Here is a 22,719-nt window from a genome sequence, read left to right on the forward strand (position 1 = left end):
ATACGCAGTGAATAGAACCCATGGATTTCATTGGGTTCTGTTTTCCTTTTGCATTTATGCAGAAAAATAGAACATATAGAGCCAATTACACTAGTTGGCCATTCCATGTTTTTGATGGAAAAATGCAAGTGATTTGTGTACGCAAAAAGTACCAAACACGCAGAGGCGCCCAAATCCAGCCCTAATCCTACTAGGCAATGCCACACTGCATACTATGCTGCATCCTAAGAGGCCCGTAGCCTGAAGAGTTCTGTTTATACCTCTGTGAGTACTTTTACTTCAAGTTTTCTTTGTTCTTCATAGCCAAAAATTGTGCACCATATTCAGTATAGAAAAAAGAGGGGAGCTGAAAGTGTAGTATCTGGTAGGATCAAGCGAATCATTGTGGAGTTGTTACGGCTCCTGTTTGAATGCCAGTGTGAATACAACCAAAGTATTTATATCCCACCTACACCGCATGGTATGAGTAAATAATGTAGGTAGTGCAGGCATCTAGATCTAAAGTTGGCAATATACCCGCCACTATTCACTGAGCAGCTAGATTTGACTTTAATGAAGAAGGAAAGGTTGTGTCACATATGGCCGAGATAAAACTGCACCAAGTATCTGGTACCAATATTGGCCAATACTAGAAGTACTTGTTGTGTCCTCTAAAGTCTGTACACTCGGGCCCTGAGAAATGACTTACTAAGTAGACATCAAAGGCGTCATTGTCATTGTCCATTTCTATTGTGCTCTGTTCAGATGTTTGGTACGCACTGTCTTCTAGTGTGAATGTAGAACTTGATGGCAGTCCTCTCCTAGGAAGAGAAAAGAAGCCAGAAGTTAGAGGAAAGGCTAATCCAACAAATTTATGCAGAACATACATTGTAGATTATAGGATATCGATACGACTTAGTAACTGAATAAATGGGATTCAGCATCCATAATAGACAGACAGACAGACATGAGATAGAGAGATAGATAGAGAGATAGATAGAGAGATAAATAGAGAGATAAATAGAGAGATAGATATAAGATAGATAGAGAGATAGATATGAGATAGATAGATAGATAGATAGATAGATAAATAGATAGATATGAGATAGATAGATAGATAGATGGGTAGATATGAGATAGATAGATAGATAGGTAGATAGATATGAGATAGATAGATAGATAGATAGGTAGATGGGTAGATACGAGATAGATATGAGATAGATAGATAGATGTTGGATGGATAGATAGATATGAGATAGATAGATAGATTAGATAGATAGATATGAGATAGAGATAGATAGCAATCCATTTTACTATCTATCTATGTTGGCCATAATCCCAGCACAGAGTTTATTGCATAATCTTAAATTGGGCTTCAGCAATTCTTCCATGTAATACCGCACTAACGTGGTGACTGTGACGCATCCTTCCCAAGCAGGCGTAGTTTTTAGCAATATTTGTGAGATGTGTAAGTGGGTGGATCAGGCCGTGTGGATCAAAAGCAACTGTATGGCATGCACCAAAAAGCATGTACAATCTATTCTAGACTGCACAGGCCTGCATGGTATTGCGTTTACATTGCTGTATGGGATGACCGTATAGAAAGGTTCTATCAAGTCCTTCAATTGATATTAAAGTACAGCAGACCCATAACATCCATACTGTTAAAACTCCACTCATTATGCAAGAGGCAAACAATACAACTTCATCAATGCAATAGAATTTGTTATTTTTCAACCCCATCTCCTGAATGTATACAATTCCCACGCACTCAGTCACTGCTGACATAATAAGCTGTCTATATTGGCTGCTACAACATGAACAGTAAATGAGTCCACACAATTACATATACACTGCTCAGTCACTTACTGCCTGGTGGCAACAAAAAAGCCTTTATTTATGCAATGCACACTCCAAGTAAATGTCTTAGATTCCTTTCACCACAGAAGACACAGCTAAACCCGCAGCTGCAGAATTCTACAGGTCTAACTGCGGATTTTAATGCAGAATTGTTTTTCCCATTTAAAGGCTTTTCGTACCACTTAGAATTCTTTCACAACCACTTTGTCCTTCCTGGTTGCTGCTGACTAGGTCATGTGATTGCTGCAGCCAATCGCTGCACATCCAAGTAGCAGCACTCATTTTTAACGTTTACAGATGCAAAGCGGTTGTTTTAATTTTCGATGGGTGGTGGGACCCATGCCGCTGTATGGTGTATCTTCATCATGCCAGCAAAGCAGCGGCAGTGGACACTGTCGCCTTGTTTGCACTGGCACTGGAGTTCAGAGTGGTGTATGATGTGAGCAAGGAGGCTGTTTTGTATAAAGTGTGCTGGCTGGTCCAGCTGGTGGCTGGCAGACTGTATATAGCACCTGCGGGCCTCTGGTGGGTGCAGTAAAGTGTACCAGTGGGCAATGGCTGATTGCATGCTGCAAGGGGCCCCTAAGCATTGGCGAGTACTGTAATACAGTATGTTGGCTGGGTGCTGGCGGACTGGGGGCTAAGGGATAGATGGAGGTGACCTGCATTGTGCAGGACAGCATGTTAAAAAAATATATTACTGTGCTAAATATGCAGCAACTAGTAATTATTAGGAAATTATAGTATCAGCTGTGCAATGTGGTAGATCCATTATCATCTCCACACATCACACACACACAGCTCTACTACATGCATGCTGACCACACTTATTACACACACAAATCTACTACATCCATCCTGACCCCACTCATTACACACAGCACATTACACACACAGCTGTGCTACATGGTACATCCATTATGATCCCCACACATTACACACACAGCTCTACTACATCCATCCTGATTCCCACATATTATTCACACAGCTCTACTACTGCATCCTGATTCCCACACATTACACACACAGTTCTACTACATATATCCTGATCCACACACATTACACACACAGCACATTACATACACAGCTCTACTAGATCCATCTTGACCCCACACATTACACACACACACAGCACATTACACACACAGCTCTACTACATCTATCCTGATTCCTACACATTACACACAGAGCACATTAACCATACAGCTCTACTACATCCATTCTGATTCCCACACATTACACATACCTCTACTACATGCATCCTCATTCTCACACATCACACACACAGCACATTACACACACAGCTCTGCTACATCCATCCCGAATCATACACACAGCTGATTTTCAGACATCACCAGCTCAGCAGACTGCAGGATACAGTGATTAGCCCCTGGTCATGTGATCCCTGATTCCACCCACACAGGTGATCACATGACAGTGACATCATCACAGACCCTGGTAGCTGCTGTTGGCTTATCCAGTGTACAGTACTTTCTACCAAACTGCAGAATGGCTCCTCCCACAGCAGTGACATCACCGCTGGTCCTTCAGCCCACCAGATCTCTGTGGTGGAGGTAGGTCAGCGTGTTCTATCAGGACCACTGAGTTATGTCTGAGATAATAATTGCTTAGTTGTTTTCTCATTTTGTTATTTTTGTTCTCTTCTTCCAAGAGCCCTAACTGTGTTGTTCTTCTGTCAGTAAGACTCTGTGTTTTATATATGTTGTAGGACCTGCGATGATGTCACCAGGGGGTGGGGTATGGGGTAATGATGTCACCACAGGCGGAGCATGAGAAGCACACACAAACATACATACTCATGGTCAAGTAGTCGTTAGTAATTTGATAGCAGGATTGAGAAAGTGCAAATGTTTGCATAATATTTTGGGGTATAATGGGCGGTTGCAGGTGTAGTCCAAACTTTGCTTTGGGCCTATAGGGACTCTATCTGTATCACTAGTAACTAATATCAGCTGTGTGAAATGACAAGGTCTTTAAGGATTAAAAATGTAATTTCGAGTCTTTTGGGGTAAAAATTGAATTATTTGTATGCAACATGCTCTAAATTAGCAAAAAAATGACAAACTGTTGTAAGTGGCACAATGATTGCCCTTAACTAATTTACACCTGGTTTGTCAGACTTTTTTTTTCATAGAAAATGTTGACTGTGTTTTATCAATTTACTGCCCATCTGTGATGAGTTAAACCACAACTCTAAACTTAAGACCCATTTAGACGGGACGAATGTTGGGCAAACGATGCCGGACACTCGTCCCCACACACACTCGTTCTCGTGCTGTTGCACAGGAAGTAGTATCGCTCCCCCACCCCTCTCCAATGACTTAACATAGCGGCTGTTCAGTACTGAACGGCTGCTATTTGCACTGAGCGATCAGCGATCTGCTCATCGTCCATCATTTATGCTGCAAAAAAAGAACAGTATTTGCCCAATAGAAAGGAATACCAATACAGAGGCAAATACAGATGAATTGATGACCTATGGATGTAATGTCTTTCGAAATGCTGACAGCTCCGTATTACAGGTGTGTTTTTATATGCTTATCTAAAAACAGCCTCAGGCCTCGTTCACAGAGGAGGTTCAGGAGTGATTACAGTACAAACCATGTAGAGGGGATTTTAAAAATCCCAATCATTGTTTTACAGACTTGTTAAAGAGTCGTACATTGATATAAAAGAATGCTGCCATCCAATAGGTGGCGCTGCAAAGATATTGCTCTAGCTTCTTTATTTGCATAAATTACCTAGAGGAGCGTGCATGGCCGTATAAGTCTCCTCACTCACCTCTTAGGTGTCTTCTCACACCCTTCCAGGGTGCGCTCCTTGGGAAGAGAAGACACCCCTCTAGGCCCAAAAATCCCCTTCACATGGTGCGGAGAATTTCCACAAGGCAGTCGGAGCATTTTTATAAAACGCTATGAATTCTAATTCCGCAGGATGTCTATTTACGCTACGGAATCTCGCTGCAGAATTCAGACCTTGAAATACAAAGTTGAAATCCGCAGATGTTCTGCAAGTGAAAACAAGGCCAAATCCGCACCATGTAGGCCTCATGCCCACGGCCGTGTCGGACTCCGCCAGCGGAATATCACAGCAGAGTTTGACACAGCGCCCCACAAAGACCCCATACTCACCTCTGCGCATGCGCAGTGCAGCGCATGACACATCGGCGGAGGGCAGTGACGTGTATTCTCGTGATACTTCCGCTGTGAGCAGAACAGACGGCTTTCATTGACTACAAGGGAAGCCAGACGTGCATTTTTCCACGGCAAATAGAACATGTTGCGATTTATCTCACTCTGTGGAAATCCGCGGTAGAATTCCACAGCGTGAACATTGCAAGGCAGTAAGCTATTAGGTTCAATAGAACCTAATAGCTGCAGAATAACGACGCGGATTTCCGCCCCATAAAACGGGGCAGAAATCCGTCTGTAGGCATTAGCCCTTAGGTGCAGATTTCCCCACCATGAACTTCCTGCAGAATTGCTGCAGGTATTCCATTGCAGAATTCTCCCGGCGATTCTGCCACGTGAGAAGTCGTCGGCCTAGGCTTCATGTCCACGGGGAAAATCAGGCCAGCTACGGATTCTACATGGAGAATCTGCAGCGGGTCCCTCCTGCCCCGCGGACATGAGCGCTTAAAATAGGAATTTAAAAGAATTAACTCACCCGCAGCGGACCGGGCAGATCTTCTCTTCCTCACGGCCGGATCTTCTTTTTCGGCCGGCGGATGAACTCAGCACGCCGGCGGCACGTCGCCGGCGTGCCGCGCGCATGCGCCGGGCACATCTGCCGAGCCGAAGCAAGAATGATCCGGCCGGGAGGGTCTTCTCTTCCTCACGGCCGGATCTTCTTTTTCGGCCGGCGGATGAACTCGGCACGCCGGCGGCACGTCGCCGGCGTGCCGCGCGCATGCGCCGGGCACATCTGCCGAGCCGAAGCAAGAAAGATCCGGCCGGGAGGGTCTTCTCTTCCTCACGGCCGGATCTTCTTTTTCGGCCGGCGGATGAACTCGGCACGCCGGGGGCACGTCGCCGGCGTGCCGCGCGCATGCGCCGGCCACATCTGCCGAGCCGAAGCAAGAAAGATCCGGCCGTGAGGAAGAGAAGACCCTCCCGGCCCGCTGCGGGTGAGTTAATTCTTATTTTACGTCTCCCGCGGATCTGGACGGCTTCCATAGGCTTCAATAAAAGCCTGCGGGAGCCGTCCCCGTGGGAGACCCGCACGAAAATGGAGCATGGTCCAGATTTTTTCATGCTCCATTTTTTTAAAATTCCCTTTTATTGACCATCCGCGGGTATTTATCTACCCCGCTGGTGGTCAATGCATCCCTATGGGGTGCGGATCCGCGTGCGGGAGAAGAGTTAAAATCTGCTGCGGATTTTAATTCTTCTTTTGCCCGTGGACATGAGGCCTTAAATCCTGAGAGATAGCATACAGGTCCCTGTATAAAGTGCCTGGGTCTCACGGCAGACGCACTTTAAGTGGATCCATGAACAAGAGTGCTTCAGCTTTACTTTTACTATAAGCAGACTTCTGCAAAACAAGGTGAATCAACTTTATAATGGAGTGGAAAATTCTCAGTGCAGCAAAAAATCTGATTGTGTTCTCTCACTTTGGAGGTTAGTAAGTCTTCTAGTTCCGCAATTATAAACTCCGAATATATTAGCAGCTGCTACAATGTTTCCGTAAGGCAAAGGTCTGTATTTATTGGCTGTTTTCTGACCCTCCCTTAGTAAACAGAACATTATAGTTCAACATGAACTTAAACTGCTGAATTCATGGGTACACATCATCCTGTGCCACTCTGTACAGGGAATGTAGCTGAAACATGTCCAATTTTTTTTGTTTTTGCATCTTTTTTTTCTAGCCACTGACTTTAATGAACGAGTTTTGTCCCTAAAATGGGTCAGAATATTGCATGTTATGAGTATTTTCACGCTGTACGTCTTCACGTGAAAAGACTCGCTAGTGGTGCGGGCTCCCAAAAGGTGTCTGGATCCGTGACCCCTATAAAGTCCAGCAAGAAATGATGTGTTGGAGCCGCAAAGCAGGGTACCCAAATACGCACTTGACAAAGGCTGTGGCGACAGCAGAAATGTTGGCATCAAGCCCGTGTGGCTTCAATAAAGATGGAATTCTTTTAGCTCTATGCATTGTTGTATTTGGGTACCCTGCGGCTCCAACACATCATTTCAGGGGTTGATATACCGTCCATGTGTAGACTGCTTTTTTAAATGGACTAGACACGGACAAAAAACCCCGCTAGTGTGCCAGTGTGATCGCAGACAATGATTTCTGGAAGTATTCCTGAGCCCATGCAGTGATTCGCACTACAGAATCACGCCTGTTTGTAATGCACTGACACCTGAGGCCTCTTAAGGCCCATTTAGACACAATGAGTATCGCTCAAAACTGGCTCAAAAGCTGTCTTTTAAGCGATAATCGTTGTGTCTACCTGCACTGACATCATGCAGTTTTCATTAAGCTATCGCTCATCGTTGTCTTTCAGTGTGCTGAAAGACAACAATGAGCCTTATCAGGGATTCACAGCGGGATACAGCTAATACTATTGTTTCAGCTGTATTGCGCTCCCTGATGACAGGCTGGGTATGAAGAACAGAGCGATCCAGCTATGTTCTTCATACTCCGCTCCGAGCGCTCGACTGTATAACAGCCGGGCACTCCAAACAGGGAACAGCTGGATGCAGAAGACAAGGGGGGGGGGACACCCAGCTTGTCTTCTGCATCCTCCGCTCAGAGCGCTCGGCTGTATGACAGCCGGGCGCTCAGAGCGGGGAACAGCTGGATGCAGAAGACAAGCGGGGATCCTCCGCTCGAAGCATAAGGTGATCAATCAACATTTGATCGATCATCTTGCGCTGTAAGTGACACAATGATTATCGCTCGAAAGTTGCTCAAAAGACATCTTTTGAGCAATAATCGTTGTGTCTAAATGGGCCTTAAAGGGGTTGTCCCGAGGCAGCAAGTGGGTCTATACACTTCTGCATGGCCATAATAATGCACTTTGTAATGTACATTGTGCATTAATTATGAGCCATGCAGAAGTTATAAAAAGTTTTATACTTACCTGCTCCGTTGCTGGCGTCCTCGTCTCCATGGTGCCGACTAATTTTCGCCCTCCGATGGCCAAATTAGCCGCGCTTGCGCAGTCCGGGTCTTCTCCTGTTCTCTATGGGGCTCCGTGTAGCTCCGTGTAGCTCCGCCCCGTCACGTGCCGATTCCAGCCAATCAGGAGGCTGGAATCGGCAATGGACCGCACAGAAGCCCTGCGGTCCATGAAGACAGAGGATCCCGGCGGCCATCTTCAGCAGGTGAGTATGAAGACGCCGGACCGCCGGGATTCAGGTAAGCGCTGTGCGGGTGGTTTTTTTAACCCCTGCATCGGGGTTGTCTCGCGCCGAACGGGGGGGGGGGTTTAAAAAAAAAAAAAACCCGTTTCGGCGCGGGACAACCCCTTTAAGATCTCGATACAATATTGACCGTCAGTCTTGTCCCTTGTGCAGATGAATTTCTCCAGATTCTCTGAATCTTTTGGTGATATTATGTACTGTAGCTCTTGCGATATTCAAAGTCTTTGTAATTTTATGTTGGTTAACATTTTTCTGAAATTGCTCCACAATTCTTAGATGCAGTTTTTCACAAATTGTGAACCTCTGACCATCTTTGAGAGACTCTGCCTCTCTAACGTGCTCTTTTTATACATAGTCATGTGACTTACTAAAAAATTGACCATCCAGTTGTTTTGCATTAGCACCACTTACATTTCCAACCTTTTGTTACCCGTCTCAACTTTCTTAGATGTGTTTTTGCCGTCAATTTCTAAGCAACTTTATTTTTAAAGAATGGAATGGAAAACTGTCTCCTTTCCGCTTCTGATATGGGTTCTATGTCCTATTGTGAACAGAATATGGTTATTTGAGATTTCCAAATCATTGCATTCTTTTTTTCTTTCCTTGTATTTACATTTTACACAGCGTCCCAACTTTTTTTTTTTTGAGGGGGGGGGGAGGGGTGGATTTTAATTGTATGTATCTAATCTTTCTTGATTTGCTTTATTCTAGCATCCATTAATTCCCTTTACAAGAAAAAGCATTCAGTAATCATAGCTGGATCCATAACAATGTAGTACAGCCAACTATTATTGTAAAGTACGAAGGACATTGAAAAGCTGCAATTTCCAGAGCGTTCTGAACCAGGTATGTCCCTCATATTTAACAGCATGCTGGTTCCCTTTAAGTGCCCTCTTAAATCCCCCTTCCCAGGTCTGTGCTCGTTCCTCAGTAAGTGACTCTTGCTAGGAGAGCTGTTCTGCCTGCAAATAAAGAAGTCTCAGCAGTCGTCCTGACAGACAAGTTTGAAAGTGATTCTTATTCCCATCCGAAATTACTTTGTATCATATTCTGTCTGGCAGATTTTCACTATATTGTTACCATGCCAACTGCTGCGGTTTCTGCAACTAGGAGAACATTTTGTTTCAGAAGTCTTTTCTTTCCTGAAGGATTAGGTCTGCAAAGTTAATTTAATTTGGATAATAAGCAGCATCCCTTGGAGAGCCGCTGTCAGGTAGTCTCTATCTCAGGAGTCTTTCGAAGACAGTCAGTCCTTTTTTGGAAATGTACCATGATGAATGCCTTGCAGCTCATTTATCTTTCGGTATGTGCGGTCTGGAGGAAGTTTTTACATCATGTTTAATACACTGTCCAGCTTTTGTAATTGTTTGCCATTTTCAAACTTGTTTTAGGCAACCATTTTGATTAAAGGGGCTGTCTACTTCTACACGACCGATGACCTATTCCTATTGAATTCAACCCAGCATTATCAACCCAGTCCACTGAAATTTAGAAGGAGCTATCTGACTCCTGCTCCATACATAAAGCCACCAGGAAAATAGCTGATCCGTTGGGGCCATCAGAGAAAATAGTGTACAAGGATTGGACTGCCGTTCCTCCAAGAGAGCGGGCTCACTTACAATTTTGCCTAAGAACACTGCCATGAATAAAGAATGGTATCTAAACATCCTCCAAGTGCAACTTCTCCCAACAATCCAGAAGCAATATGTAGATGAACAATGCTTTTTCCAGCATGACAGAACACCATGTCACAAGGCAAAAGTGATAACTAGGTGGTTTGGTGAAAAAAAATATATTTTGGGTCTCATGGCCAAGAATCCCATTGAGAACCTGAGGTCATTACTCAAACAAAAACACAGAAATTGGGATAAACTCCAAGTAATGATTATACAAGAATGGGTTGCCATCAGTCAGGATTTGGGCCAGAAGCTGATATCAAGCATGCCAGGGCAAATTGCAGACGTATTGAAAAAATTGGTCACCACTGTAAATATTAAGTCTTTGCTGAAACTTCATAGATTTGTCAATCAAAGTTTAAAACTTATGAAATGTTTATAATTGTACTTCTGTATACCATAGAAATCATAGAATGATAGAGTTGAAAGGGACCTACAGGGTCATTGGGTTCAATCCCTGCTCAATGGAGGATCACTAAATCATCTTAGACAAATATTTGTCCACCTCCTGTGGCAACCTGTTCCACTCATTGATCACCCTCACTGTCAGAAAGTTTTTTTGCCTAAAGGATCTAGGAACCATAGAACAGCAAACTTTGGGAAAACCAAAATATGTGTCAGTCTCAAAACCTTTGGCCATGATTGTACAAGTGTGAGCACTGTGGGATTCTCTGATCACTATTACTTTCACTGGCAAGCCACTGGACATGGATAACCATCACTACATGGGAAACAGGGAACAGGTCTTGCATTCGCAAAATCAATGGGTGCTTTAGAAGCTGGGCTCACACTGATGTGACTTGTATACGATGTCTGATTATTGTGTCACAAAGGACAGTGGTATTGTAAGACAGCAATGTATAATTAATATGTAAAATCTAATGTGACAATTATCTTCTGTGTAAAATGCACCAAAGGTGCTATTACAGGAGCAATGTTAGCACTCGTGCAATAGCAGTAATTGCTGCACTGAAACTACACTAAGGGGCGACCAAATAACTATGTATAAATACATGAGGCGACAATACAAGGATCTCTCCCGCGATCTGTTTATACCCAGAACTGCGTCTGTAACAAGAGGGCATCCACTACGTTTAGAAGAAAGCAGGTTTCATCGCCAACACAGAAAAGGGTTCTTTACTGTAAGAGCAGTGAGACCGTGGAACTCTCTGCCTGAGGATGTGGTGATGGAAAAATCCATAGAGGAGTTTAAGAGGGGACTAGATGTCTTTCTAGAGCGGAAGGATATTACGGGATATAAATTTTAGGTGACCAGTGGGTTGTTGATCTGGGTATACAGACAGGTAGGAACTATTAGCGGTTGATCCAGGAATTAGTGTGACGGCAATTAGGGAGTCGGGAAGGAATTTTTTCCCCAAAAGGGCTAATTGGCTTCTGCCCTTTGGAGTTTTTGCCTTCCTCTGGATCAACAAGGAGGTTAAACCACCTGAGCTATATAGACATTGTCTTCATTCGGCCTCACATACTATATTACTATGTTACACTTTCAAGTTAAGTTCCGGTAATCATCGGGAAAATATATGCGCTAGCAGTGCCGCTAGCGCAGTTTAATAGCACCCTAAGTGAAGATTAGCGTAGTCCATAGATATGATCTCAACAGGTGCTCATCAACACTGATCAACCATACCATTAAAACCACTGACAGGTAAAGTGGATGACATTGAATGTCTCTTGACAATGGCACCTCTCTAAGGGTGGGATATATTAACCCATTTAGAACCAGGCACTGTAAGTTTACTGTGCCTGGTCCTGGGTTTAAAGCCTAGCCGTATGTAAAATTATGGCGTATGTAAAATCAGAAGAAGGACGGGTTGTCAGCTGCTAGTAACAGCTGATAACCCGGAGGAGAAGGCAGGAGAGTTTTTTAACCCTTTTTGCCTCTTCCTTCCCCGAGTACACAGTGCTCAATGATCACTGTGTACTCCAAAAGTGGAAGTGTAACTTCCACTATGGGAGCCCGGGGGTCGCGTGACCGCTGGGATTTCCTGCTATGGCAGAGCTGCAGGCTGACCAGCTCTGCCAGTGACTAATGTCACTACAGGGGATGTTTTTTTTTCCTATTTAAGCCCCAGCTACAGTGGGAAAGTGTCAAATAAAAAAACATGTGCATATTCCCCCGAGGTCTTATATGACGTCATGGGGACGTAGATAGTAAAAAACATAATTGCATACATCAGTAAAACAAAATTACTGAATAAAGCAACAAAATATACATAAGAAAGAAAATAACCTAAAACCGACGCCAATAAAAACCGTCGCCGTATGCGCCCTGTAATCCAAAACCATACATACTATATATCAAAACGTCCGAAACAAAATGAGGAATCCGTTCCCATACTTCATTTTTGCGTAAATATACTAATTAAAAAAAATAACTAGAAATGTTAAAAAAATAATTTCTTTAGCTTTTTACCCCCCAATAAAAACTAAAAAAGTCAGTAAAAAAAGACATTAAAAAAATCGCCCAATATGTCACGGAAATAAAACGCAGCAAAAATAATTTTGATAGCTAAAAGGAAAAAAATAGGGCAGTAAAACCGCCACATGGGTGAAATCCCTAAAAAGTGTCTGCTCCTTAAGGTACAAAACAGCCTGGTCCTTAAGGGGTTAAACACCAAGTGAACAGTCACTTCTTCAAGTTGATGTCTTCTTCAAGTGTAATGATCTTAGTGACTTTGACAAGGGCTTTGACATTGTAATGGCTTAGGCGTCAGAACATCTCCAAAACGGCAGGTCTTGTGAGGTTAGTACTCATAGAAATCAAGGCGTGCTGTGCCTGCAGTTACAAGCGCCGGCCACTACACAGGTCAGTGCTGAGACTTCCACATGAACGTCTGTTGATCGGTCAGGGTCCCAAGCAATGGACCCCAGTTGATCAACAATTGATGACCTGTCCTAAGAATAGTTCACCCGTTGTATTCTCCCTGGAAAACCTCTTTAATTCTAAAGGGTCTATCTTGGTGACATTCTGTTGCTTCGTACTGCTATATGTTTGGAATCCAGATATTAAAGCATGGTTAGTTACCTGCTGGAATAGCGAATTGTGTCTTCATGGTGATACTGATCATCGGCATACAATGATGTAGAGGATATTGTTGTTGCTAAGGAAGCAGCTTCAAATAAGGATGGCGTGCTTGGCACAAGGTCCGGCCGCTGCCTTGAATTTAATGCTGTGGAGGCAAAGAAAGACAAGCTAATATATAATTGGTTTATTGCTTGATAAGACCACAAGAATACTCTACTGTCATCTATTGATCATGTATCCTTTATCTGAAGTAATTTTTTTTCTGCTGAACATCTTCGTGTTTTACTATACACTTTATAGTTATGTTCCTAGCCAAAATCAAAGGCACACTTTTGGGAAAACTAATACTCTGTGTTATGGCTAATGCAGGGCCCAAGAATTGGGAGTGGGATGAATTTTCTATTTGGTATCCTCTGAATCCCTATGTGATGCCCCGTCCCGCATTAGGTATAGCCCAGTGTATCAGATTTGCATGGAATGTTGAATGTGATCATTCAATTCAGTGGAATCTGCTGGCCTTCTAGGAACGGAAATCTGAATATTGGTAAGTATGTTATGTATTAGTGACTAAAGTATTCACTACTTCATAATCTAGGAAGAATAAACGGAACTGGAGCTCAGTATTTTCCAGCTGCGGTCCTCTGGATCCCTGTGGTGATTTGGAATCCGGTAAGAGGCTCCCCTGAATCATGTACAGTAGGAGCTGACACTCTTAGGCCTCATGTCCACGGGGAAAATCACGCCTGCTACGGATTCTCCATGGAGAATCCGTAGCGGGTCCCTCCTGCCCCGCGGACATGAGCGCTGAAAAGAAGAATTAATAAGAATTAACTTACCCGCAGCGGACCAGGAAGGTCTTCTCTTATTCACGGCCGGATCTTCTTTCTTCGGCCGGCAGATGTACTCGGCACGCCGGTGGCGTGCCGCGCGCATGCGCCGGGCCGAAGCAAGAAGATCCGGCCGTGAGGAAGAGAAGACCTTCCCGGTCCGCTGCGGGTAAGTTATTCTTATTTTAGGTCTCCCGCGGATCCGGACGGCTTCCATAGGCTTCAGGCCTCATGTCCACGGGGAAAATCAGGCCCGCTACGGATTCTCCATGGAGAATCCGTAGCGGGTCCCTCCTGCCCCAAGGACATGAGGCATAAAAATAAGAATTAACTCACCTCTCGCCCGCTCCGGATCTTCCCTTCGCCGTGGCTTTATCTTCTCTCCATCGCGGCCGGATCTTCTTTCTTCGGCCCGGCGGACGGAGAGAAGATGAAGCCGCGGCGGAGAGAAGATGAAGCCGCGGCGAAGGGAAGATCCGGAGCAGGTGAGTAAATTCCGATTTTGGTCTCCGGCGGATCCAGATGGCTTCCATAGGCTTCAATAGAAGCCCGCGGGAGCCGTCCCCGCGGGACATCCACATGAAAATGGAGCATGTCACAGATTTTTTCATGCTCCATTTTTTTTTTTATTCCCTTTTATTGACCATCCGCGGGTATTTATCTACCCCGCGGGTGGTCAATGCATCCCTATGGGGTGCGGATCCGCGGGCGGGAGAAGAGTTAAAATCCGCTGCGGATGTTAATTCTTCTTTTGCCCGTGGACATGAGGCCTTACAGTAGAGATATTAAACTGATTTCATCCTACTTAAAGATGCTTGGCATGGGGACCGGCACAACAGTCAACAAATCTCAGCCAGAACATAGAAGTATAAAGCTTTACCCGCCCTTGCACTCGAGATTGGAATGTGAGTAGTTGTATCCTGGGAGTGGAATGAAGTAATAAGGTCGCGCCTCGCCTTGCTGCCTAGCTAATAATTTGTTTATTCACATTGGGCATTATTGGAATGTGTCATTTTCGGTGTAACGTGACATCTTACCCTCTTCATCCAGACTGGTGAAACTTTGACCTTCTGTCAGTTTTTTGTTTTTCTCTTTCTCTTCCAAGGACTCCTGCGTGTTGGCAGACAGTATCTCTTGTGACGAAGACTTCAAAGCTGGGATAGAATTGCACCGTCGCTTGGAGGGCGATGATTTTGCAACTAAAAAGATAAGAATGCGATATTACCAGCTTTTCCTTCGAGTTTTGTGGTGTTACGGTATGTACCAGAAGCCTTCGTTAGTGACCTACTTTATAATTATTTCATCTATTTACAGCAAAACGATGACTTTGTATCAGTATGTTAGCCCCATTCACATCAGTGACCTGTAGTTTGTCTATTTCTATTGTTCGGCTCCTCCCCAGAGCTGGAAAATGAAAATACCAGAACCGCTGTATATGGCACATGCTAGACCCAAACGATGCTGAACGCACCCCACTGAATATATTGGCTTCCAGTATTCCAACTGGGATTTTCTCGAACTAAATAGCACAATATGCTGCACTATTTTGTCTGGGATTTTGTGTCGGAGGCTGCAGTCAGAATCGGATTCTTCATGCAAATGTGAATGGGGCCTTAGGTGACATCTTGAAAAATTGATAAAAAATTAATGTAATGTGGCTTAACTATATCAGGGGACAATACAGAGATCTCTCCCATCGTCTATTTATACCCAGGACTGTGACTGTAACAAGGGGGCGCCCTCTACATCTAGAGGAAAGAAGGTTTGTACACCAACATAGAAGAGGGTTCTTTGCTGTAAGAGCAGTGAGACTATGGAACTCTCTGCCTGAGGATGTGGCGATGGTGAACTCACTAAAAGAGTCTGACAGGCCTGGATGCCTTTCTTGAGCATGACAATACTACATGTTATAGTCCCTGATTACTTCAGAAGGGTCAGTGATCCGGGGATTATTCTGATTGCCAGATTGGAGTCAAGGAATTTTTTCCCTTAGGCCGCCTGCACACGGGCGGAAATCCCGCGGCGGGATTATCCGCGGGATTTCCGCCACTGAAAGCCTGCATAGGAGTGCATTACAATACGCACTCCTATGCAGACGGCCGCGGTTTGGCCGCGCGAAATGTCGCGCGGCAAACAAACCGCCGCATGTCCTATTTCTGTGCGGGGCTCGCAGAGCCTAGCACAGAAACGTCACTCACCCGGCCGCCGGCTCCGGTCTGCGCATGCGCCGGCTGCCCGGCAGCTGGCACATGAAAGAGCCGGGGCCGCCAAGCGCGGGTGAGTACGCGCTCCTCCCTGCAGGCGCTGGGGTCGGGTCCCGCTGCGAGAATTCTTGCCGCCGGATCCGACCCGCCCGTCTGCAGGCGGCCTAAAATGGGGAAAATTGGCTTCTACCTCATTGGGTTTTTTGTTGCTTTCCTCTGGATCAACATTGAGGAGTAATAGGCTGAACTGGATGGACATGTGTTTTTTTCAACCCAAGATACTACTATGTTACCATGCTAACCATAAGACTAACTGAGCAAATATAAAGGTCTCTCATGCTAATCGTAAAGTTGGCATTAGTAGTAAGAGATCTGTGCTCAACTAGTTTGCTTATAATTCATTTGACTAATCATCTACTGTATAATGGACACATTTTCCTATGACACCAGCATTTAATGAATATTAGTCAAATTCATCTTCTCTCCACTACTGTGATCAAGACTTCAAACATGTGACAGTATTACAGCTTTATATGGAGAAAACAATGAGCCAGGTTCCAAAGGATTCCCTACTACAGTGGCATTGTACCCTAGAAGGTCATCTCTCCTAGGATATCTACCTAATATGGTGTCATGCAGCGGTACAGAGAGAGTGCCTATAGCTGTGTAGTACAGTACCACAATATGGTACGTCAATACATGTACAGCTTGCCTAGAGCTTACTGCTACAATACAGTCAAAAAGTGCTTCCGGGAAGCATTAGTTGAGAGGTGTGCAAGCTTATATAACCAGGATATAATATATATTATTATTTTCTTGAAAACCGTTTCTAGAATTTTAGATTAAAGGGAACCTTTCACGTTGGAACAGAACTATAAGCAAGCAATGGTGCTATTCCAAGAGGTGACGGGAAGCTGGGGGAGGAGTATTTTTATACTCCCCTGCTCCCTGGTTCCCCCCAATGAAGATCGCACAAGGTCTGAAAATCTGACTCTTTTAAGACCGCCGTGCATGTGCACTGCCATAGAAGTCTATGAGAAAGTGCAAGCACAGCAGCCTAGAAAGAATCAGCATTTCAGACTGCGCACGATCTTCACCAGGGGATGCGGTTGCACCCAGGCCCAGGAGCTTTAGGGGGCCCATAAGTCCTCTCTTCTCCATATAGTAAGTCTAGTAGTATGAATAAAGCATAATAGTTGGGGGCCTTGTTACAGGTTTTGCATTGAGGCCCAGAAGCTTCAAGTTACACCTCTGCGTTAAGGGGTTAAGAGAAGTTGGAGGGGCCCAAGATAAACTTTTGCACCCAGGCCCATGAACCTTTAGCTACACCCCTACAGGCGAGTATAATTCGTCAGCTTAGTTTATGGTGCTTTTCAAAGGTGACAGGTCCCCTTTAAAAGGTAAAAGAAAGGTACAAGGTAGAAGGCAGGTCTTCTATAGGATGTCATGGAGACTGGCTACTACAGGTTGAACATATAAATTGACATTAATCTGAAGTTTCAATACAAAATCTGTAACCGGGCCCCACTACTAATGTCTTCTTATGTGTCAGAGGGGCCTTTGTGCAACCTCAGGCACCCTGTGACTGCTACCTCTGCACCCCCATAAGTACACCCTTTAATGGATACAACAAATGACTATTCTCAACCCTTTCCAATCCACTGTCTGACCTGTGAAGACATTATGATTTCAGGCTGTACAGCTCCGATGTTGAAAGACATTCATCGGGGTCCTCTTTCTGTATATTGCCAGCCTCTCTGCTGTCGGAGCCTATCCAACATGTCACCTCATGCAGTACTGGCTTTAGCCAGCAGATAGCACCGTTGTATAACAGCAGAAAAAGTGTAAGGCCCCTAGGAAAACCAGGATACAAATTGGACTGGAAAGGGTTAAAGAGCTGGGCAAGTTTTGTACCCTGTCATACTAAAAGATAAGAATTTCTAATCACTCCAAGCATGGATACTACATTCTAAAACTAAATCCGTGCATCACAAGTAAGACTAGGCTAAGCATACATTGTTTCCCAACATCTTCGATCATCCTTCAACTTAGATTTCCCGTCGCTATCATCTCATACGTTCAACAATTAAGTATATTTTTACATGAATACATTAGTAACTCCCAGTAAATCTTGTTTTTTCTTTACCTTGGACTTTCTTGAAGACTCTGGAGTTCATAAACTTTAAAAACCTATCTGCATAAAAACTTGGCCTATGAACTGAGACTGTGTCCTAGAAAGAAAATAACAAGCATTCATGTTATAAAACAGTAAATCCTGCTAATGCAAATTCCTCTGATAAGCTCATGAGAACAGTTTTCCCCAATGAAATTCTTGTGAAAGCAAATCCTGTTATACAAGATTTTCACTCGGCTTCCTAGGGGATTTTTATAAAATAAATCCAGCGTACTGATTTAAAGGGGAGAATAAAGCCCATCTGCCCGGCCAGAAGAACATGTTATATTGGCCGGCATGACCGTGCCCTATCCTATCCCAGGAAGATATGGCTAAATATAAGATGGGTAAAAATTCATAAGACCTTTATGAAATGTCAGGCACAATGGACACTGCGTTGTATGCTTTAGCCCCCACTCCCAACCGCAGTGTTGTGGTTAGTATTTGTAAGCCAACACCAGAAGTGTGTCCAAAGAGGGGCAAATCTTCCCAGTATACTTTTTCTCTGTAGATTCCACTTCTGGTCAATATTTGGCATTAGTATTTATAAGCCAAAACCAGAACACTGATTGATGTGTGAATGGGGCCTTAAGTTTGCTGTTGATTCAAACCTATGAAAGCAGAACCTCTCCCAGCAACTAGAGGGTATGTGGTTGTACAAGGTGTGGAATGAGAACAAATGTTTGCTAAGTGAACGCTCCCTGCTACTTGCATCTTAAAGTGCCAATACTTTAATACTTAGGGGGAATTAAGGCAAATGATTTTGTGATATTAGAAAATTAACAAATATTTATGCATACCATTTTTGCACATAAATTTGCAAATTTTTGCTTTTTTTCACTCCTCCTGTCACTTATTTAAAGTAAAAAAAACAGTGGACTGGGTTTACTAGGAAGGAGGGCGACTCAAGTAAACCAACATATTAAGGCCAGCTGCATGTGGAATCCAGCAGCGGAATCAGGCCCTGCCTGCAGTGGCGTCCGCACGTACCTGCTGGCTTTCAGTTTCATCTGTGCTGTGGATGGTCCGAACGGCTCGCCGCTGGACATGTGCAGTGCAGATTTGTAATTTTTTTTTAAACTCCCGCTTTTCCAGCGGAATCTGCGACCTTTTCGCAATTACATTGCGGAAGGGCCGCCGATCGGACAACTTCTGTTGACTTCAATGGAAGCCGTCTGCGCGGAATCCGCAGAAAAATGGAGTATGCTGCGATTTTTTTCCTCCGCTTGCAGAGACGCACTTGTTTTCCGCAAGTGTGCAGGAAAAATGGATTTCTCATAGTATGCTATGAGCGCTATTTACTGCGGATCCTAATTCCACAGCAAATATCCATCCGTTGGCAGGAGCCCTTGCTAAAATTTGTGCCAGAAATTGGTATACGTTATAGCATAAATCTATGGCTGCTCATAGCTGGACTGTATTTTAATTTCTAGCACGTCTCTAAGTGCTTCTTCAGACGACCGTATGCGACTTTCATCTTGCACTTCTTAATATATTTGTCACTGCTAGATGGGCGCACAGTTCACCTAGACTGGCATATTAAACTCTTGTCTAAGTAAATATGCCCCATTACTTCTCCCAACACATCCTATATCAAAGTTTTCCTTAAAGGTGATGTCTCATGAAGATAATCCCTTTTTTTGTATTTTAAAGAAGCTGATTGCTATGGGTCCTGCATGTAGAACCCATGGGGTCTGTAATCATGGAGGGAGCCACATGTGGCCACACAGTTCTACACTACTGACGGCTGCAATGGAAATGTAGTATTGTATGCTGACCATTCATCTTGTAAAGCAGAGATGTAGACGCACTTACAGTCGGTCTCCTCCTTGACTCATGGAGGGCGTCCTAAGCAAAACACCCCACTAATATATCAAAATGTCATAATTGGGCATATGGACATAGATATTCTTCAAGAGACAACCCCTTTATTAAATGTATTCAGAGCCAAGTTAAATAAGCATGTCACAAATAAAGACTTAAAGGAGTTTTCCCATTACTTACAATTTGCTCTACAGCCACTCTGTCCTTCCTGGTTGCTGCTGACCACGACATGTGACCGATGCAGCCAATCAATGGCCACGGGAGTAACCTTCCATATCCAGTGATTGGCTGCAGCAGTCACATGTCCTGGTCAGCAGCAACCAGGAAGGACAGAGGGGCTGTGGAACAATTTTGAGTAATGGGAAACACCTTTAATGAAGTTTAACAATCTAGGGTTTGAATAAATGTTTTTGGATTAGTAAAAACTCACCCCATCATAAACTAATGCTTTCCACGAATGTTCCAATTTCTTTATTAACCTAGAGACAAAACAATGCCATTTTAAATGTATTCAAGATTGAAGACAATACCTAAGAGTCAAGTAGAGAGAACGAAAGTTGACCTTTAATTGAGCTAAAAACACAACATAACTTCAGAAAGGTCTGATAAAGCATTCTTTACCTGTAGGACTGGAGAATATCGATAATACCCATAAACAGCAGCATTCTTTCTCCCTTATGGTTCTTTGCAGGAATACCACCCATTCTGTTTAAGAATTGAGAATATTAGGTGGTTATATTCCAAGTGGCTCACACATAACATTTAGGAGTCATCCAAATTTTACAATGCCTGAACTGAAGTAAGAAAATATCATCCGTTCACCATCAATGCCATCTTCCCTGCAGGGTCTTGTTGGAGGGCAAGATACCTCATCCTGCATGTGCGATTGTGGAAGCCAATCAATGGGCACAACGGTTGAGTCAGTAACAGGACATCACCGATGAGGCCAGTGATTGGCTGTCACAGTCACATGGCCAGGATTTAAATCTGGCAAACCTTTTTGGTTATAATGAAAAATATTCCATTACTATCAGGACGAGTGGATGTAAAGTTGCTTGATTGTAAAAATGAAAATGATGGATCATCAGCGCAACCTTTGTAATGTAAAGCAGGTAAAAGCAAAGGGATTAACCCAATTTCTTCTTTATTAATGAATTGATAGCCAGCACAAATAACGAGGGTTGTGCCGACGGGCCATCATTTCATCCTCTTCACATTTAAGCATTTCTATGCCCCGTTACATATGACGGTAATTGGACTGGCCGCACCCTACTATCAGGATCACATCCTTAATAGCAGTCGCTGCACCCTTCTCTTCTCTTGGATATAAAGTTGGCCTTTTCATAACTATACCAGAACAATTAACAGTATATTTTGTGTTTATGCTAATGGTCCCGTTGCTAAGAACAGTTACGTAGGGCCATTTTTAGAGATGTATGTCATCAATGTCTTTAGCACCTCACTAATAATATCCTTTAGTATAGTGAAGCTCTAGTTCAGTGTTTCCCAAACTTCGGACCTCACAACCCCCATCAGGTCATGATTTGAGGATATCCTATAGAAACAACACCTGTGGTATTGTCTGAGGCACTGACAGTAATGACATCACCTGGGCAGTACAAAGGAAATCCTCAAAACATGACCTGTTGGGGTGGTGAGGACTAGAGTTTGGGAAACACTGGTGTAGAGGGTTACAAGCCATCTGTGAAGTCGCAGACAGTCCCTAAAAATAGTGGATTTTGGTCAATGTCTATAATAAGAACACAGATAATGTCATGAGGTTCTATGAAGTTGCACCGGTTGTTGTGGCTGTATTTCTCATCATTCTGCAGGTCACAGTAAATGCTTGTCATGTGTTCGTATATGAGCTGTAGACCTATTATGTATAATCCTTAGCTTTCATTATGAGTTTTCCAATATGCCTACAGTAATCATAACTGTTCACGAGGTCGTCCCATTAAACACATAAACCAGGGTGTTGGCTCCAGCCTTATTTTTCTCTTTGGTTCTCATCGGTTCGGTGATGGTCTTTCCTCACAACACGGGCTGATGTACTCTTACTCGCTATGTTTGTTCATAAAACAAGTGTTGGCTGGAAACTAAATCTGCAGACCTTCATAACTTTCACAAAAAGCCTTACGTGTTCTCCTTGGTGACCGCATCAACAGCCTTCCCAGGACCCTGTATGGACTCCAAGGCAGTGGAATAGAGAACTTTCTGTACTGACGGACGTTTATTGTCTATGGAATACTGAGAAGTCTCTCCTTCTTTTTCTTTGGGTGGACGGTCAAGCACATGAACCCCAAGCAGCAGGCTGTAGTCCATAATCTTGAAACTTTCTAAGACCTGTTAGAATATACAAAATGTTCCTTAATGATTGCAGAGCAGAACTAAATGAAACTTGGTCGGGACAGGTATTGTCTCTCCTTAAGGAGAGCACCTAGAAGGTGTGTGGAGACACCTAGGATTTGAGTAAGGAGACTTATAAGGCCATGCTTGCTCCTTTGGGTAATATATGCAAATAAGGAAGATGGTACAATACCTCTGCAGCACCACCTATTGGATGGTGGAGGTATTGTCCCATCTTTTCTATTTGCATAAATGGCTCCGTTTATGTGAGATTTGTAACAGAATGTTTTTTGGGGAAAACATATATATGGAAATGATGTGCTGGTTGGTTTGGGCAGAGAGGTCTACACTGATGCCGAAAATACATCCTTAATACATCAAATCGCTTT

At 43.8% G+C, this 22,719-nt stretch overlaps 1 protein-coding gene across 1 annotated transcript in view; it reads right to left on the reverse strand.

The window, feature by feature from the left end:
* PIP5K1B (phosphatidylinositol-4-phosphate 5-kinase type 1 beta) overlaps nucleotides 1-22,719 on the reverse strand; it is a 140,663-nt gene that overhangs the window by 11,055 nt on the left and 106,889 nt on the right. The window contains exons 8-14 of the mRNA XM_066604199.1: nucleotides 22,122-22,327; nucleotides 20,603-20,686; nucleotides 20,412-20,460; nucleotides 18,131-18,215; nucleotides 14,818-14,979; nucleotides 12,954-13,098; nucleotides 689-800 (exon numbers count right to left, since the gene is read on the reverse strand). Coding sequence (XP_066460296.1) covers nucleotides 689-800; nucleotides 12,954-13,098; nucleotides 14,818-14,979; nucleotides 18,131-18,215; nucleotides 20,412-20,460; nucleotides 20,603-20,686; nucleotides 22,122-22,327 — 843 coding nt within the window. The remainder of the gene's footprint in view (nucleotides 1-688; nucleotides 801-12,953; nucleotides 13,099-14,817; nucleotides 14,980-18,130; nucleotides 18,216-20,411; nucleotides 20,461-20,602; nucleotides 20,687-22,121; nucleotides 22,328-22,719) is intronic.

This window comes from Eleutherodactylus coqui, chromosome 5, assembly GCF_035609145.1.
Source record: "Eleutherodactylus coqui strain aEleCoq1 chromosome 5, aEleCoq1.hap1, whole genome shotgun sequence".
Taxonomy (NCBI): domain Eukaryota; kingdom Metazoa; phylum Chordata; class Amphibia; order Anura; family Eleutherodactylidae; genus Eleutherodactylus; species Eleutherodactylus coqui.